The sequence below is a fragment of the Atractosteus spatula genome, chromosome 15 (assembly GCF_055471065.1).
Source record: "Atractosteus spatula isolate fAtrSpa1 chromosome 15, fAtrSpa1.hap1, whole genome shotgun sequence".
NCBI classification, from domain to species: domain Eukaryota; kingdom Metazoa; phylum Chordata; class Actinopteri; order Semionotiformes; family Lepisosteidae; genus Atractosteus; species Atractosteus spatula.
Window position 1 is genome coordinate 4,079,015 of NC_142720.1, and position 19,064 is coordinate 4,098,078.

Consider the following 19,064-nt stretch of genomic DNA (forward strand, 5'->3'; position numbering starts at 1 on the left):
AAACACAGACACACTCACTTTTCACTCACTGGGACAGTTCACCAAGAAACCAACTGACCTGCCACCATGTCTTCGGACTGTGGGAGGAAACCCACATGAGCAGGAGGAGAACATGCAAACTCCATGCAGACAGCGCACAGGAATGGAACCCAGGGCCCAAGCAGCAACAACTGCTCCGCCATGCTGCTCGTGTTTCAAATTACTTTGTACAATTTTATCATTGCCCACTAACTGACCGAAACTGCAGGACGTCGGTCAAGTAGCCCATGTAGCGAGGGAGAACGCCTGGCTGTCTCTTCACTCAGGAGAGCAAGTGAGTCCCCAACACTAGTGCGAGGGGCAGTGCGACGGCTCGTACTACTGACATCAGCACTCGTGCGCAGAACCAGCTCAGGTGAGGCTGAATGCACCACATCGTTCCCCATCAGCTGGGCGACGAGAAGGCAGAAGAAACTCACTTCTTTAAGAAAACTATAGCCCCACAGCCCCACTGACGGAAGCAGAGATTGGAAAAACCTGTGTATATTTTTCAAAAACCAATGCATCAGTGTTATTTAAAAGACTTGTTTATTTAGAATGACAAGGTTCTGTTTAAAGGTTTTTCAAATTTAATTGTGTTACAGGTCTTGCTTATAAATTTCAAATGGAGCACCAGAGTAAGTGAATGTATGTTTTTTTTAATATTTATTAAAATACACACTTTTTAACCCAGATCTCTTTACAGAGTTGGAAACAATTATTTCACATGTTAAATTGAAACCTCGACAACAGGACTGAAATCTGGGAAGTAAAAATGAATTAGTGAAATAAGAAATTGAGTACAAATTTGCTAAAACTTGAATATAATACAGAGCATGGATTAATATTTAACCAGTAATTAACACTTCAAAGATTATTAATTTGCCATTTAGTTAATCACTGCAAGGCAAAATCTTTAAAGCAAATAGTCTAAACATACTTTATGTATTAATTTAAAACAAGTAGAAAATGATTTTAAGACTATACAACAGAGGTCTGAAAATGCTCCCCTTCAACAATATTTTCAAAAGAGACAAAATGTATCTAATTATTCCCATAGCCTTCTTCACGAAGCTCCGTACCTTTACAGATTTCAGGGTTCATTACGTGAAGATCTGTTGCCTTATACTGGTAATTCTCCAGGGACCCAGCCCCAGTATTCCTGTTTCACCGGCAGGTTCAATGTGACTCCACAGTTTACGCCTCAGCATAAAAAAAACACTTGTAGATTTGAGTGCAGTTCTGTATCTTACAGATCATCCTCAAGTCACTGAATTATATACTGCCAGTTTTAAACTGCTTTCCCTGTAGCTAACTTTGTTTCAGAACGAAAGAGATGTGTAACTTAATTTCAACAATTAACTTTCATACACCCGAAGAAGACTCCACAGCTGAAACGTTGCGTTTCTTTTCTTCTCTTCTCTTCTCTGCAAGGAATAAAGCTTTACTTGTTAATTTCAACAATTTGCATAGTACTTACAAACAGTACTTTGCAGCAGAGTTTTTTAGGGGCTGTAAAACACTTTGCAGCAGAAATACTGCAGAAACTGTTAATAGTTTCTGGGGAGTTCAGAGTCAGGGAAACACTATATGCTTCCGAAGTGATTTTACCTCCTCTGAAGATGATTCAGCTTGGTTGCCACATCCCAATTCCTCAGAGTCAGACTCAGAAAATCAGTGCAGGGTCTCATATCAGCTAAAACCAACTGGAGATAAAATTAACTTCACTCCTACTAATGCAGCCAAACTTTATTTTATTTCTTTTAAATGATCAGAGACTATTTGCATGCCTGGAAACCTACAATATATCATTTTTCAGACCACAGACAAAAAACAAAACCCCAAACTAATAAAAGATTTTATTCTATAACCCCAGAATACATAAAAAAAACACTTTAGTAACTAAAACATTCTTTAGGAAATGAGTACAAAAGCCTTGTGTATAAAAAGCAGTAATATCTAAGCCTTTGTGGCAAATATTCAAAAAACTCGCAATGCTCCATAAGATATGAGAATGCAAAGCACAACATTATCAGTATGGCCTTGTACAGCCCGTTTTAGAAAACAGATAAAAATACTCTTATTAAAATGTTTATTGTTCAAATGAATCTCATCTACAGAACAAGAACATTCCAAAAAATTGGTTTACACTGATTGACCCTGTGGATGAAAGAAAACCGTTTAATTTAATTGTAAAATTATTACACGCGATATGTACCCAGCCAATTCATCTGCCAAGAGTGGGTGCATTTTTTGACAGCACACCATAGGGAAACTAAAGTTTTATTACGCTTCACACCCTCTTCAGCTTTGTAGTCACCTCCCTGTACAGTATAAAGGATTTATTTATCGTTATTCTGGTTTTCCCAGTGTGCTTGTTCGATGTCAGGTTCTAAGTAAAACAGCCACACGCAGCGAGACTATTTATAAAAATGTAAAAAAGCACATTCTTCCAAATGCAAAAGTTTCATTTGTTTTCCACTTCCAAGGAAAAATAAAGTCCTGTACAGAGATGTAAATAGCAGAAATAATTCTGTTTTCTACTTCCAACCACCGGCTTGTGCGGTTTAATAAACTACAGCTAAAAAAAAAAAACAACAACTCTGTAGTCTTCCCAGGAACCGAAGACCGAAGCCGGGGGCAGACACTACACATTCCTCTGGAGTGAAAAGACAAGAGAAGTGGAAAACAAACTCTGCCGACACGGCGGTGTGCGAAGCGTGTGAAGAGAGGGGCGCGCCCAGCAGAGTTCAGGCTCGGGCTCTACGAGCTCTCGTAGAGGTACTTGGTCTTGGCGATGCCGGATAGCTCGTCCTCGTAGCGCGGCAGGCAGCAGAAGAGGATCCCGCAGCCGATCATGAGCACGGTGGCGCCCCAGCCGAAGCCGTAGGCCCAGGTGTAGTCGTAGTGGCCCTCGTAGATGAACTGCTCGCTGAACTTGCAGGGGTAGACGATCAGGGCGATGAACTGCAGGATCACTGTTGGGGAAGGGTGGAAACGCTCGTCACGAGCAGCGCCAGAGAGAGCCCGGCGCTGACCCTGGCCCCGATTCGCCACAGAAAGACAAGACCCAAATTTTGTGTGAGTGAGAGATTAATGCTATGAAGCACACTGGTAATTTTTCTTTAGCGATAGCATTTTTTCATGCTTGATGGCTCTTTACTTGGATTTCTTTAGTTGTAAAAAAATAAGACAGATCTTGCTGATTAACAGCAGGAAAAGCTATTTCTACAGCTGCCAGCTGCTAACTCCATAATTTGGTCAGGTCGATTAAAACGCTCTAGTACTGTGCAAAGTCTACAGCTGCGGGAGATGTCCAGTACTGTGGCAAACATATAGTAGGCAATTCTTATTTAACAGTAAATCCAGACAACATTTTTTCTGGAGAATAAAAAGATAGCAGTGTTGCTCTTATTCAAGGCTATGTGGCTGTCCTTGAAGCACTGCAACTGCTGTTATTTTGGGATTCACACATCAGTGTGACTGACATGCTTGCTACCAGCTGACAGGCGTGTGTGAGGCCAAGGGAGTCCAGCACAGATTCCTCATGACAGCACTGAGGGCCTCCCAGCAAGGCTAATCCAGTACAGGCAGCCTCCTGGTACGGACATTTCAGGAATGGAGACACAGGTCAATACTGGGGGCGGAGTAAGAGCCACCAGATTCTTCGGATTCCTAAAGGGATGCTTTATCACTGCTGCCTGTTGATATATCCTACGCAAAGTGGGAGACCTGTTTTTTTCTTCTTTCTTTTAGGGTTCAATGTGAGAAATAAAAAGCATTAGTGCTACGAGCGCATCATTTCACACTTGTAGCTTTAAAAACCCCGATGGAGAAGCCACGAGGAAATTAAAAGTGAAAACCAAGATGAACACATTGTATTATTCCACTAGTCTGGAGTGGGTGCCTAGCCTGCTCTGGCCACTATCAAACTCATCTATCCATGGGAGCAGTAGAGGCTCGGTTTACGATAAGGCAGAGCGCTTATCACACAGTCAAATCAGTTGGTCTGTTTGTTGCTTTAACTTGTGGACATAAATCACTCCGGATCACCCCTGCACACTCACACACTTTTCCATTGCGACACCAAATCAAATCAGGTTTTGCTCTGCGGGATGAAGACAACTGTAGCTCCTTTTGACTCACACCCTTCAATTCCAGGAACTCACTGCTCACCCTAGATAAGAAAAAACTGTAGGTGTCTGGAGAGACAGGAGTGGTGCAGCATGAAATTGCAGTCATCTACAGTGTCGGTCAGAGTCTGTCGCGAACCCAGGCTCACACGTGGCAGGACAGGACCTCTTCGAGGGTGTACTGTAGTGCCCATAGACATGGGGTTTCTAATACGACTTCAGAAACATCCTGTCTAGTAGATTACATCTGATCCATGTGCCAGAGTCTTATTCTTTTTAAGTGTGGTGGAAGATGACTGAGTTTAACGTCCAGACTAGTAATTAAAAACGGTGAAGATACAAGCTGTGTCAGGGTTATAGTGCTAGAACTACACAGTACTCCACATATACCTGCTACTGTGTCCCAACAAGAAATGCTGATACTGCTTATAGAGATTATAGAGATGATGGAAATAAAAAAAAATGTTTTCTATGTAACAGAGGGATTATACAATTTTGTAATCTGTGTTTTGTACTGAGAAGATGAAGGTGACAGCGTGCTGGCCACACACACCAGAGTTTTGAATTGGGTGGTGCTGATAAGATAATATCACTTTATTGGCCATATACAATTTCTTGTACGAGGAATTTATCTTTTCGCAGACCCCAGCTTGCTCTCCATGAAACTGAAATGGAAAGCTAATAAGTAAATTGATTCTTAAAATGTAAGGAGCCTTAGGAAAATATATAACAAAAATGTAACTGCTGTGCTATATGCAGACTGTCAGAAGACAGGACAGGACGTACTGTCTAGATTACCAAATTAGCCGAATGCAATTGCTGAGCTTTGCAAAAATATGTACTGGCGCTTCCTTTTTGTCTCTGTGATTGTTCCTATGTTGTGATCTTTCTTGTCCTAAGGAAAGGGGAAGTATTAGAAAGGGACTAAGTGCTCCACTGCTTTACAACATCTTTATAAAAAGCCTGGGCTGCCTTTAGCAAGTTGAGTCTCTGATGCACTCGGCAGAGTGACAGCAGGGCTCCCAATATTGCAATATTGAAATAAAGACCTTACTCAGGTGAGAACTCTCTCTCGTGGCTTCCTTGATAGGTATATTACCATGACAAAACACACAGGCACACAGACAGGGAGAGAGAAGCTTGGGGTCAGAGCGCAGGGTCAGCCATTTATACGGCGCCCCTGGAGCAGTTGGGGTTAAGGGCCTTGCTCAGGGGCCCGACGGAGTAGGATTCCTCTGCCGGCCACGGGATACGAACCGGCAACCTCCCAACCACAGGCGTAGAGCCTTAGCTGCAGAGCCACTGCACCGCCCCAAATTCACACAAATCCAACTGATCCATCAAGGACCAGGATTAGAAGCAGAAAAACCCCACAGTGGTCTGTCCATCAGATTATAAAAGCACTGTGAGTGATGGTTACCTGGTCAGAGCCATCAAATAATTTCACACGCTCTGGGAGTGTGGAACAAGCTACCTAGCCACGCTGTCAAAACAGAAACCCCATATTTCTTTCTAGAAACTCTGGGATGAGTCAAGCCCAATGGAATCCAATATTATGTTTAGGAATACAATTATGTGAGAAAGTACAGTTTAAAAGTCATACTCTCAGCATTGCTATATGTCTGTTTCTGTGTACTTTCACATCTCATGTCCCTTCTTGTGCTGTGCAATTGGTTGCAACTCGATTATAAACATACAAAAGTCCATCTCGGGAATTCCAATCCAGCTGAGCTCCACCAAGAGGCTTTGCAGAATGCCTCAGCATGTCTGCTCTGGCTTGCGTTCTTCAAGCATTTTTAATATTTTAACTTTTTCCGTCCTGAGGCAATCTGTTTTTAATTGGAATCACTGAACCACACAAAGCGGAGGCAGCCCCTGGTTCTGTGATGCCAGAGACACCATACTGGTATAAGAAACCATCCACGTAATTAACTGTGAACTTGTGGGAATGACACTGCAGCGCTTTCCATATGCAGGAATAATAATTCGATTGCTTCTCACATGGTCGTCCAGTGTGGCTGTACAGCGCGAGTCCAGATAGCCCCGCTCAATGCCCCGTGAGCATGCGGTCACAGAACTTACCGGCGAGGAAGAGGAGGGTGCCCACGACAGGGAGAAGGCTGACGATCAGGTTGCAGCAGAGCGCCATGCAGGATATGATGAAGGCCACGATCAGCACGATCAGTCCAATGATCATCAGGGCTGCCACGGCCTTGGCCCAGGCTGCAAACACACAGGACAGGAGAGACGCCGGGTCAGTGGGGAGGGCGAGCAGACTTGTCAATAGTTTCCGTTCCTGCGTTTAAGACAAACACAGCCTGCACACAAGACCGGGCCGGACTGTGTCATGCAGCAGACTAAAGATCAGACAGATGTACAGGCAGGAATGCCGCAGTAATCGCGCTCTTGAAGGAAGAGATGTTTTCGGTGACCGATACACATCTAGGGCAAACACATCACTGTTTCCACAGAACCCGCCACAGTCCCATCGCAGCGCTGTTGGCACGGGCCTCTGTTAACTGAGTCTGCCCAGCGCAGGCCTACTAGAAGGAATAACAGAGGATTAGAATTAGCGGCCGAGGAGAGAGAATTAGAAACTCCCCAGTCCGAACTCAGGCTCCGACTGCCCACTCACTGCGTCCCTCTGAAGAAACCACTGACCCCCCGTGGCCTGTCCGAGAAACACAGGGCGATGCCAGGCTGGGACGCGACTCAAGAGCAGCAGCTTGAGAGCTGTTAATTAATGCACAGTTCAATCCCTAGTCCCTTTAAACTGACTTATAATGGTCCGTAAAATCACCAACGCATATTAAGAAATATCAAAATACTTAAGACTTGTGAAATAGCACATTGACCCATCTCTTACATTTAAATGATACCAGGAGAGACCAGGAGCAAAGTAACAACAGCTCAAGAGCCAACATGTTTAGTAAAGGAAAGCAGCTCCTGAGTATCTGAGCTGCCCAGGGGTTTGCAGTTGGTTACTTGGATAACTCGGGAAGGAGCACGTTTGTTAATCATCCAAGATCTCGTGGGCAGGGTTCTTGTCTTTGTTTAAATGACTTTCATGGTGTGGAATCGGAACCATGAGTCTTGAATTATTCGTCAGATCAGGGGAGAGACAGAAACACGTTGTCTTGCCTGAGTGACACAGGCACAGCTCTTCCCATAGAGAAATGAAAAGCCCAGGGGTGACATGGGTTTGCTGCCAGATTATATATTATCATATTGTCATATGATATATTATTTGATTATATATTATCAAGTATAATTACAAAGTTAAATGAGCAACAATAATTGTATCTATAATATTAGAGATAATGTTGTGAATACTGTATTTAAGAGTTGTGTTACTGTTTTTAGGCATTAGGATTAATTGACACACAACTTTACCCTTCCATACTTATATGCCTTAGATAGCCATTTTAAAAACTAATTGGAAAAACGCCTTCGGTTTAACAACTCTATATGTTCAATGCTGATCCTCCTATAAGTTAAGAAACATTCTGCTGCTGACTTCAACAAGAATATAATGACAATAACCAACATTATAGGTTCGCTTAATTCTTGCTTTTTGTACATTAGTTACAGTTCTAGCACTGGCTGTTGAGTTATATCAGTTCTAAAAAAGTAAAGAAAACATTAGAAACAAACTAAAACCCAGCCTTCGCCAACTGAATTTCATGTCAAGATAAAATTCTATTTTTAAAATGTATTTTAGAATTATGTAAAATCTTTTAAAATACATTTATTTAATGATACCAAATTGAGTAGTGTTTAATGAGTGGTTAGTGTACATTCCCCCCCCCCACCAAAGTCAGGCACAGAATCAGGAATTGGAATCATAATTCCATTTTCTTTTCCGTTTTGAATATCATGGAACAGGAATTGGATTGAAGAGAGATTTGTAATAGACCGACTGGAATTGACTCCCATCCTGCATCAATATTTCTAGTCTTGTCTAACCTTAGTGTAGAATTTGTTTATTCTCATAACATGTCCACCCATTATTTAATCAAGATAGTCCACACATGGGAAGTATTAACTGTAATAAATACAGAGCTAGCAGCACCAGGTTAGAGGGCTACTCACATATGCACAATAGTCAAAGGTTTTCCCACAATTTCAGAAAACGGGGGAAAGCTGAACAAACTTCTGTTTATTTTTTTGAGGAAGAACAGTTTGCATTATTGACTGTGTTTTCTCCAAATGGAGCAGTATTTTTTGGCATGACATGACAGCCGTCATCATAAAAACCTGATTTTGTCACAGCATGTCAAGTCCTGTACCATCATCTTGCTCTGCATCAGCAGTTTGCCGTTTGTGGTTGTCCCATCATTAACATATATTTTATGTTTCGATTTTTGGCTTTTAACTGTGCACCGGGCTGTTCTGGGAAAGGCGGATATGATTCCCATGCAATTCCCTGGTGGGATCTGCTCTACCAGCTGTGGGCTCTAGTATTGACTCAGCAGCAGGTAGGTAGGCAGGTTTGGAAAAGCAAAAACTGAACCGGATTGTGCAGCTCATCACACCAGCAATGGAACGAACTGCAAAGTCTCCCTGTTTCCTCATATTCAGATATTCCTAAACAAAACACTTCCTGCCTTCCTTTTCAAACCATACATGTTGCAACTCCTACCCCTCATCTGGTTGTAAGATTTAATCTCTTGTAAGATGTTTTCCAGAACCATGCCGTAGACTGCAAACTTAAAAAGCTACTGGTCACGTAGCCTGTGTTGCACTTGGCAGCCTGAACTATGTCTCCTCTATGGCAAGAAGAGTCTCCAAGGTTACTATGATGGAGCCTGTAGGACTCCCAGGGTCCGTGCTCTGGCATTGTGCAGCCATCATCAAGCAAGGAATGGAGGAAAGCAGAAAGCAATACTCATTGAAAATGCTCTCAGGGTGCGCCTCTAAATTTCTCCTCCAGAACAAATGCCCCCCACTTTTCAAAACCCCAAATAAACCCAATTTTTCCTAATCTATGTTTCATTAAAATTGAACATGCAAAATATGTAAAGAGTTATGCCTTTAAACTATGCAGGCTGATATATAATATTAAAAAAGAAAAAAAAGCTATTTTCTTTATAGCTTATTTTATTCCAGTAAGGTCTGTACTGTTTTACCCTCATTGCAAATGATCAGATCTTGATATGCCTGACCTGAAAAATAAACTGCAGAAAATAAAATCTTAATTATTAACCTCTAAGCCACTTTGGTCTGTTCAGTAAAGAAAATTACTTGGTTTAACAAGATTTTTTTTAAAAATCTGGCAAGTCAATAGAACTTAATTTCTCATTTGCAATGACCCAGAGATCCATCTAGAGAGCAGGACATTTACTGGAGTGAGATAAATCAAGTATGTGGCTCAGGGGTTCAACAGCAGTGTCCCTTCCAGGGCCTGAGCCCCCAGTCCACAGCCCCACACTGCGCCCTAACTCTGCGGGGCTGCTTTTCATCATACCCTGCCATCTGTCTCCAGGCTCGTTTCTCTCACTGTTTTGCAGTAGTGCCAAGTTTTTCCGAAACACAGCTCTAAATTTAGCAGCAGATACCATCACTTCTGGAGAAAGCGGTTGAAAGAGAGTTTGTTACTGCTCATGACTGACTGGAGAACAAGATGTTACTTACAGCTGTCTTTCCTGCCCAGAGATATGGAAATATCACAAGCTTGAGAGGTTATTTTCTTTATTGCGTTTCCTTTTGGAAATCATATAATAGTGTTTTTGTCTTCACACATATTCCCCCTAAAAAATATAGTTTAATGAAAGCAGACAAAATTACCACTCTGGTAGTCACTGGTCTGGGTTTCCCCAGTGGGACTGGTGATATTCTATGAACTCACAGATACATGTTCCCCTCCCTGTCAGATTCACATGTCCCGATATTTTCTTCCAGCTCTCAGATCTACTTTGGGTCTCTTTACCTCTACAGAGCAAACGTCTTTACAATTTTGAGAAAACACACTGCTATCAGGGCACAGGAATGGAAACGCTGTTGAGTGTGTTCCACTGTTTTGGCCAATGGAAACAAGCACCTGTAATCAATTAAAGTGAAGTTCAGGTGTTTCCTTGTAGTAGACGAATGATCACCTGTTCTCTTGTTAGGAAGGTAATAATAATTGCTTACACTTACATAGCACTTTTCTGGACACTCCACTCAAAGCGCTTTACAGGTAATGGGGATCCCCTCCACCACCACCAGTGTGCAGCCCCACCTGGATGATGCAACGGCAGCCAGAGTGCACCAGACGCTCCCCACACACCAGCTCTCAGTGGGGAGGAGAGCAGAGTGATGAAGCCAGTTCAGAGATGGGGATTATTAGGAGGCCATGATTGGTAAAGGTCAGGGGGAAATTTGGCCAGGACACCGAGGTGACACCCCTACTCTTTTCGAGAAACGCCCTGGGATTTTTAATGACCACAGAGAGTCAGGACCTCGGTTTTACGTCTCATCTGAAGGACGGCGCCTGTTTACAGTATGGTGTCCCTGTCTCTATACTGGGGCATTAGGACCCACATGGACCACAGGGTGAGCGCCCCCTGCTGGCCCCACTAACACCTCTTCCAGCAGCAACCTTAGTTTTTCCCAGGAGTCTCTCATCCAGGTTCTGACCAGGCTCACACCTGCGGAGCTTCAGTGGGCTGCCAGCTATGAGTTGCAGAGTGATATGGCTGCTTGCAAGGTCAGGTAGATCCCTTTTCAGGCCATAAAAGCCCATGGAGGGGGTAATGGCCACAATTTTTCTCAACCATCCAACACTGGAGGAGGAGGTGGTCAGCATCACACTCTGGCTGGCCTATTACCCCCAGAAGGATTAGCCCCCGGAAAGCAGGCTGAGTGGACCTGGGAGCTATCGGGAAGGAATCAGAGCTACATCACTTGCCCCTACGTGGGATTGAACCCAGGACCTTCCGGTCAGGATCTAGACACCCTTGCTGTCTGAGCCACCACAGCTCCGTTTGCTTGTTATCCAATGAGTTTTGTTTATATCACTTACTCTGCAGACTTCAAGACCTGTATAAAAGCTTGTGAACCACTTAGCTGACCTGCTGTTCTGTGGGGCAGTCCCAGCACTGCGCTGCTCTGTGTGTGTGTGTCTGATCAATGAAGTGCCTGTGTCTGCATCCATACAAATCCCAAAAGAGAAACGAATGCTTCAAATCAAATTGCAAAGGCTTTATCAGCCACAGAATGCAATCAGAGAAAGAGGAATTCTGGAAATTGGAAAGGGAGACAGAAGTCATTGTTCTCTTGCCATGCTCTGAAATCAGATGAGATAGCACTTCTCTCATACCACGTTAAAGAGTAACAGGCCACAGAAAGGTTTTCTGCTGGGTGGATAAATCAAAGGTACTATCAGGTACTGTGTCATCTAATTGCTTTCCAGCTGAGGCCTGTTGCTTATAGTGGAAAAAAAAAACACTCTTTTCTTCTCACATGGCAAACACCACAGTATTGTAACTGTGATAGTTGTTACATTATTCAGTGAACTGGTTTGAAAATTCCCCTCACTGCCACTCCACCCTGTTCACACCAGCCACTGAACTGACACACAGGAGACAGATCCTCAAAGAAAGAAATATTCTACCAGCCCAGCCCTGATATGTTGCTATTTGCGTCACCTTTCAGTCTTGCAGAGTTTTTTTTTCTAAGCAAAGACGAGCAATGTTCCAACATGTTTGATGTTGTCTGATAGCCTCCCTTCCCACGATTTTCACTCTGGAATGAGGGCGCCCGGAGACCATTCTCCCAGTGCAGCTCTGCTTCCTGCAGTCTTGGCCGAAACCTTACGAGCCCCGGCTCAGAAACGCGCAGATTTAAATCCATGAACATCCCGCGCAGTTGTGAGAATTTTAAATGCTACTTTCCAGCAATTCAGTTCCCGAGCTTGTTAAATGTCTTTTAAAACGTGATTCGTTTTGGGAACCACTTACAACCCTACCCATCGCCGTCTGAATTTAAAAATTAAAATATTATAGCAAGTAATAGGTTTATTCCATGCTGAAAAGAGAAGAAAGAAAACAACGTTTCGGCCGTGGAGCCTTCTTCAGGTGACTCCACGGCCGAAACGTTGTGTTTTTTCTTCTCTTTTCAGCACGGAACAAACCTATTACTTGTTCCTTTGCAGCCAACTTTGCTGACGCAGTTACTCACTTAAAATATTGTAGTCCAGAAATGGCAGGTTTTTAAAATAACAAATGCGCTTTGATTCCCCTTGTCAACCGATAGGCGAGACAAACAGGTTCCAGTGAATAAGAAGACTGTTAGACGTTATCATTTCATCTGAAGAGTTGTATGCGGGTCATGTCCGCACCTTTAACTAAACTAAGCGGTGGGAAGGCGCGGCACGGAGCGATCAAGGTCCACGAGAGCGCAGATCACCCTGCCTTTGTCCAGCTTCATGCACTGGCTTAGTCAGTCTTATTTACACAGTCCAGTCAATCGCTTTCTTTGTTCAACGACATTATGTTAAAAAATGACTAATCGTTTTGCCGATACTAGTAGCACAGCGGTTTACATTAAGTCCACGTAGAAGGAGCAGAAATTGCTCGGTACATACACCTTGCTGGCAATGTGTCGGAAATAGGATTCCAAGCAGAAATCTGATACAAGGACAGAATAGATTCCCCCGCGACCGAAACAGTTTTAAAAAGTTAAAGAGACAGCATGCCTATCTTAACGACGAACGCGTCCGATTTCCCCCTACATTTCAAACCGGACCAGCATAGACTATTATCCCCTAAACCAGTAGATGATGGATTTTAAAAGTTTCTTAAAAGGTCACATTTCGAGAGAAACACATCACACAAAATGGTTACTAGTGTTCCCATATTATCTCCACCCCTCACCTGAAGACTGATTCGGCTGACACAGACCCCAGCAAAATGGCTACACACGCCAGCTGCAGGACTAAAAACGAGTTTTCAGACGATGTTCTAAAAACTGTTTTGTTTAAGTAATTAAAACATGATCCATTTCAACTTTTGGTCTTGAGTATACCTGTTAGGGACGTCGTATGTCTGTTCGTTTTCTTTTTTTGCGTTTCACAACAGTACATTTAAAAGTTTTAATTATTATCACCATCGTTGCTGTTGCTGTTATTATTATTGACAATAATATTATTACTTACACTCTGTCATAAGAGACTTGCACTCCCACTCTTTGTTTCGGCCTAATGGTCGGCACTGCTTCCACATACTAGCATAGTGAGTCTCGGCTTCGTCTTCCACCCATCCGGACGTGGCGCAGATGGCAATGAGGTCGAATATAATGGCAAAGAGCAACATCAAGGGCAGGATCCACCTGCACCGGGGGTACGCAATCCCGCAGCGAAACATCTTCAGCGCACAGCCGCAAGAGCACACTTCTCAAAGAGCCGCAGAAAAGCTGTCAGGGGAAACTCCGTCTGCTTCGCCTGGCACCTCGGCGGCGAGATACTCCGGCTTCTGTGTGTGTGTGTGTCTGCCTCGCCCCGGCGCGCAACCTGCCGGAGACCCGCAGGGCAAGTCTGGGCTGGGTCGACACACCCCAAGCGTCATCCGCTGCATAATCACCTCGGCTCCGCAGACCCGCAGCGAGACGAGGGGCAAGGCTCAGGTTACATGGAGGCTGATTTGGGTAACCCTTCCTCCGCCAGTTTTCCTTTGTAAAGTTAACTTATTGTAAATACCCTGGTCATATGAGCATATCATGCTCTAAAAATCCACGAAACAGGATCTAAACGTATTACGGGCAGATATAATATTTTAAGTTCTTATCACGGATACTGCTTTTTTCTAATTCAACTTCTGAATTGTTGACAGCTTTCCAAACGTATACTGTATCGCTTACATACGAAGAAGCGCCAGGCCGTGTAACTAAAGCTTATCAATGTAGTTTCCAACAGGAAGGCGGAGGAATGCGGTTGCTATGGTGCTCTGAGTAATCATTAGACAATGAGCAAACTGATCGCAGCAAAAAATGACATACAGTATGCTAACAGCAAAGGAACTAGTTTTATTTTTTACCTTGTCTTTTCTCAATACTTTCATGGCAAGAGCATATAATTGGGGGGATTTTAAAACGTGTTTTAAAACATGAACTTTAAATCCAGGATTGATCGCTTGGGGAAATTAAATTGTACGGAAGTACTTATCTTCAGTAGTCTAAAAAGTATTAACCTAAACATTATTTTATATACCATGCTATACATAAAAAAATGTAACATAACGCTCTGCCACCTAATTGGGATAAACTGTTCAAGACGCACAAAGGTTTGGGGGAAAATGATGTTTTTATTTTACACCGAATAATCGTCAGTTTTGTAGCAGATGTGCAATGTACACAATGTTTTTGGGGGGAGGAAAACGCGCAAAGTTAGAATTAATTGTACATTTTGATTCTGTCTAAATAAAATGATTGTGTTCATAAATTCTCAATTGCAGTATCACAAACAGCAGATTAATAACTTTCCCGGTTCCCGAACCTCCAGACAGACATTTCAGTAAGTCCCAGACTTTTCCGCTCTCTTAGTAATAATCTCCTACTTACAGGTGTGCTGATTTAACCGATTTAACCGATGGGTATTTTGGTAGTGAGTTTCTAAAAAAAGTATCACACAGATTGGTCTGGTTTTACATTACATATGTTTTACAGCTTTTTTTTGTTTTGTGTAGACAGTAAAATTAAGACACTCAGAGACTACCGCCCGTACCGCCGATACTCTTCGGATCAGATAGCTCCTAGCAGCCAAGCGAGCCCCAGATCTCGAATGGTCTCCTTTTGTTTGTAACCCTCGTGTTATTGATGATGGGAAAAAGCCAGATCTAGCCCAGCTCTGTACTGACAGCACTCAATCCCGCAGGCTGCTTGTGGAGAACGGCGATTTAAGAGCAACATTTTCATATGCTAACGCGGACACCTAGAGGGTAGTTTGGGATTCCCATCCACCCACCCCAAATATTTAGAAACGAATGTTGTTATTATTAACATTTTTGGTAATGTAACTACAATATGCACATATTCCTTGGCAAAAATATTTTTGCACACTGTTTACGCGAGTTGGTAATTACTTATCAAATCAAAAAATCAAATCATATCAAAGATTATTTATCAAATGCACAACAATACAGTGCAGCAGTAGTTGCTGGCAATGAAATGTCTTTTCTGCGAGCTCACAAGAATCCCAAAAATCACAAGAATCCCAAAAATCACAAAATTAAGGTTACGAAAATAAGGTTACATGATAATAGGTAATAATGTAATAGAAATGGAATAAAACTCAATATGAATAGAGCTGCTATGTGTCCAGGGTGTATGCAATATATTATGTCCACGTAGTGCAGTATGCTCAATACAATGAAAACTGTATGTCCATTTTATTCTCTAAAACGTCGCCGAAGCTTTGTTAAAATGTAAATTACTGTTTCGAAACCATGTCATCCGGACACCCACAAAAAAGTTGGAAGTATTTTTCCCAAGAAGAATACACTGCTCGCAGCGTCGATTTCTTAACGGGACGCTGAATTCACTCCATGTTTATATAAAAAAGTAGATTCCATTGCGTTCCTTGATAATGGTTTAAAATAGGTCACATAGGCTGACCTAAGATAGACTGAAAAAATAGTGTTGTTTGTCAGTAAATTATTTTTTTTGCTATATTCAGAAATTCACATATTCAAAGCACAACACAACAGAAATAAAGACATAAATATATTGAAAAAGGGAAAAGTCTTGATTGCATGATAATTCAAATACTCCGCTGTGGAAAACCTGAATTAATGTAGGTGCACAAAATTACGTGAATCAGCCACACAATTAGTTGAGTGGCCTCTCTGCAATAATAATGGTTCACATGATATTACAATAAATGCACCTGTTGCTCTAAGCACAGATCAAAAGAAATCTATAAAAATCTATAAAAAATGTAAAAAAACAGATATCCTTTTGAGGACAGTGAAGTTGATCATTAAGAAGTGGAAATGTAGCACCCACACACTGCCTAGATCTGGCTGTTCCTCCTAAACGCACAGTTGGACAAGGAGTAAACTGGTTAGGGAGGCAACAGTGAGGCCAACAGTGACTTTGAAAGAGCTAGAGTTGGGACTGAGATGGGACAAATATGCTTCAATCAGCAATATCTTGGTCACTGCACAAAGCCGACCATCTCCAATCCTGCAACAGAGCACCTATGTTCACTACGGTTCAGCTGTGTTAGCCTTCTTCAGGTGTAGAAGAAGGAGGCACCACATTCAAAATGTTGTGTTTCTTTTCTTCTCTTTTCAGCATGGAATAAACCTTTACTTGTTCCTTTGCAGCCTACGCATGCTGACACAGCTACCTACTTGAACTCCCTATGAAAAACCCCAAACCTGTAGCACAATTGGGACTTTGTGGTCTAAATGCAAAGAGTCACATTGGACTCAGACTCAACAGTGTGTCACCCAGTCAACACCATCCCCACTGTGGTGGTGTCAGTGTTATGATATACTTCTGCTTCTCATCACCTTTCAGGAGGACAATGTCCCAAAGCACAAGGCCAAAACTACACTGGAGTGGCTTAGGAATGTGGTGAGTTTTCTTGAGGCTCAAAGACCTGAGTCAAATCCTGTTGAGAGTCTATAAAGACTTGGGAACTGCTGCCTGTACGTGATTCTCAAGCATCTGGAGAGACCTTGAGCAAATCTGTCAAGAAGCATGAGCAAACAATTCGCCTCAGCCGACCTACCCAATAAGGCCAGTGGCTGCCAAAGGTGCTTCCACTAAATATGGCACTCAGGGGTCTGAATACAAGCAACATTTTTCATCTTCATTTTCATCTTGTCTGACACGTCTTTCATTTCTCCTGCCATTTACAGTGACCTATCTTGGAGGTCCTCAGTTTGAATAGTACCTCAACGTGTTGTACTTACATTCCGACATCAGAGATTTGCAGTCATAATTGTCGTTCTGACCTCGGCACCGGCTCCACATGTTGGCGTAGTCGGTGCTGGAGTCGTTTTCGACCCAGCCGGATGTGGCGCAGATGGCGATGAGGTCGAATATGATGGCGAAGAGCAACAGGAGGGGCAGGATCCACCTGCACCGGGGGTACGCAATCCCGCAGCGAAACATCTTCAGCGCACAGCCGCAAGAGCACACTTCTCAAAGAGCCGCAGAAAAGCTGTCAGGGGAAACTCCGTCTGCTTCGCCTGGCACCTCGGAGAGCACACTTCTCAAAGAGCTCCGGTCGTGAGCCCGTCTCCGCCTGGCACCTGTGTCGTCTGATGCCCTCGTCTCCAAGTGCCTTGCTTGAGCATGTAACATGAAATATAAGCAGAAAATCTGCCTGCTACCTGCAGGGCTGGGCTTGGGCTGACATTCTCCAAAGCGTCATTGGCCACAGAAATCTCTCTTCTTCTCCCCTGCCCAGGAGCCAAGTGAGAGGCGAGGTTCAGGTGGCACCTAGTCAGACTGATTCACGTAACTCTTTGTTTGCCAGTCTGTGTGGTGATGGAATGGAAAGCAATTTGACATGAGTCATCACACAGCTGTCGTTTGCCGCAGAGCATGGGACTTTCTACAGTCTGCAGGGGTTCAGAGGCGCATCGTGGGTTCCTGTACGAAGTAAACTACAGTTGGAGAAGTTTGCACTGTGGGTTAGTCTGACAGCTGAATGGGAACTGGTACAGGATCAATATTGTTTGGTGGGCTTTGCAGGCAGTCCTGCAGAAAAGTGAGTGCTATAAATCTATCTATTTTGTTGACTGTAAGAATGAACACTGAAACCCAAACCAGAGAACACATGCAGAAACTACTGGAAAGTGCATTTAAACCTGAGCACAGGAGACACGTCTTTACATCAGCTGCCCAGCCGTGTTGTTAAAGCCGACTCCCCAGCCCCTCTGAAGAAACAACTGGATGAGGTCCAGGGATTTAATTAGCAACTGGCAAGCAAATGAGCTCAAAGCGCTGAGCACCCTCCTTTTCTCTGTAAATATTCTTAGATTCTTATTTTAATCACGTCCAGTGTTTGAAATTTGCTGCCAATCTGTCTGATCTCAATGTAGGACTGAAAAGAATTTGAAGATAATGATTCTGTCTACAAGTCAAACCCAGATGCTTCTCCAGATTAGGAACTTCCAATACAAGGAAGAAAATCTGTGTTGCGCCCGTATTAGAAATGTAATGATGAAGTCTCGTTAATATAGCACTACCTGCTGCTCTGGGGGGCCTCACCTCAGCTGTGAAAGAAAGGGGTATAATCTCTAATTCACAGGGTTACAGCGCTGGCTGTATTAAGAAACTGCCATCTGTTTCAGCTCAGCATTTTTCAAAGCCAGGTTTCTTAACAATGGGTGACAGTAGCAACTGTTAATGTAGGCTAAACAGGTCTTGAGAAGCCTGCAGGCTTCCAGCCACACCCAGCTCAGTGCTGTCAAACCGGTCAGATCTGCTTTGGGCGTAGTCCCTAAGTGAGGCTTGTAGGGGTTTTCAATCAAGTTACCCAACCACAGGCCAAGTCAGCCCAGGCAGACTGCTCCGAAAACTGCCACAGATCTTCTTTCCATTTCTCTGTGTGCTTTCTCTGCTGTGTCTATGAGAAGACACGATTAAACTCTTTACTTCTTCTCCCTCGATGAATGTTCACGTAATACAAATGTTTACTTTGGAAATTCCCCAGGAATAATCAGAGAATGTTGGACGTTGAGTGTTTACCACTATCTAATCGATTTCAAATAAAACAGGAAGATCTTTTTCTATATTTCGCTAAGGGGCATAGAAAGGCGTGGCTTGTGATCTCGGATTAGAGGCGTTTGATTTCTTAAAGATGTTTGTGTTACAAACCAACAGGTGTCAGGACATGTGTGGTGATAACTGTACAAAAAACAACAAAATAATTGTGTAACAGGAGGAATGGCTCCTAGATTATTCAGAAGACAGAAGCTT

General features: G+C 43.1%; 1 protein-coding gene across 2 annotated transcripts; it reads right to left on the reverse strand.

Annotated features, from left to right (window-relative positions):
- Positions 1–548: 548 nt before the first annotated feature.
- Positions 549–17,419, reverse strand: perp (p53 apoptosis effector related to pmp22). 2 transcript variants are annotated; one of them, XM_088933920.1, is made up of 3 exons: positions 17,048–17,419; positions 6,234–6,374; positions 549–2,996 (listed from the first exon to the last, which is right to left on the reverse strand). In XM_088933920.1, exons 1-3 carry the CDS (start codon positions 17,247–17,249, stop codon positions 2,782–2,784), a joined length of 558 nt encoding a protein of 185 aa, XP_088790046.1. In that variant the 5' UTR covers positions 17,250–17,419; the 3' UTR covers positions 549–2,781. The 2 variants fall into 2 exon arrangements, with proteins under 2 accessions (XP_088790046.1, XP_088790045.1); XM_088933919.1 differs by lacking the exon at positions 17,048–17,419 and adding an exon at positions 13,288–13,677.
- Positions 17,420–19,064: the final 1,645 nt, after the last annotated feature.

Bases quoted from the DNA above. Each gene is read 5' to 3' on its own strand.
- perp (XM_088933919.1), bottom strand. From the start codon at position 13,495: ATGTTTCGCTGCGGGATTGCGTACCCCCGGTGCAGGTGGATCCTGCCC. The intron at 6,375-13,287 runs GTAAGTAATAAT...GTGTGTTTGCAG, and splicing joins CAAGTCTCTTATGACAGAGT to CCTGGGCCAAGGCCGTGGCA. The intron at 2,997-6,233 runs GTAAGTTCTGTG...CTTCCCCAACAG, and splicing joins CACCCTCCTCTTCCTCGCCG to TGATCCTGCAGTTCATCGCC.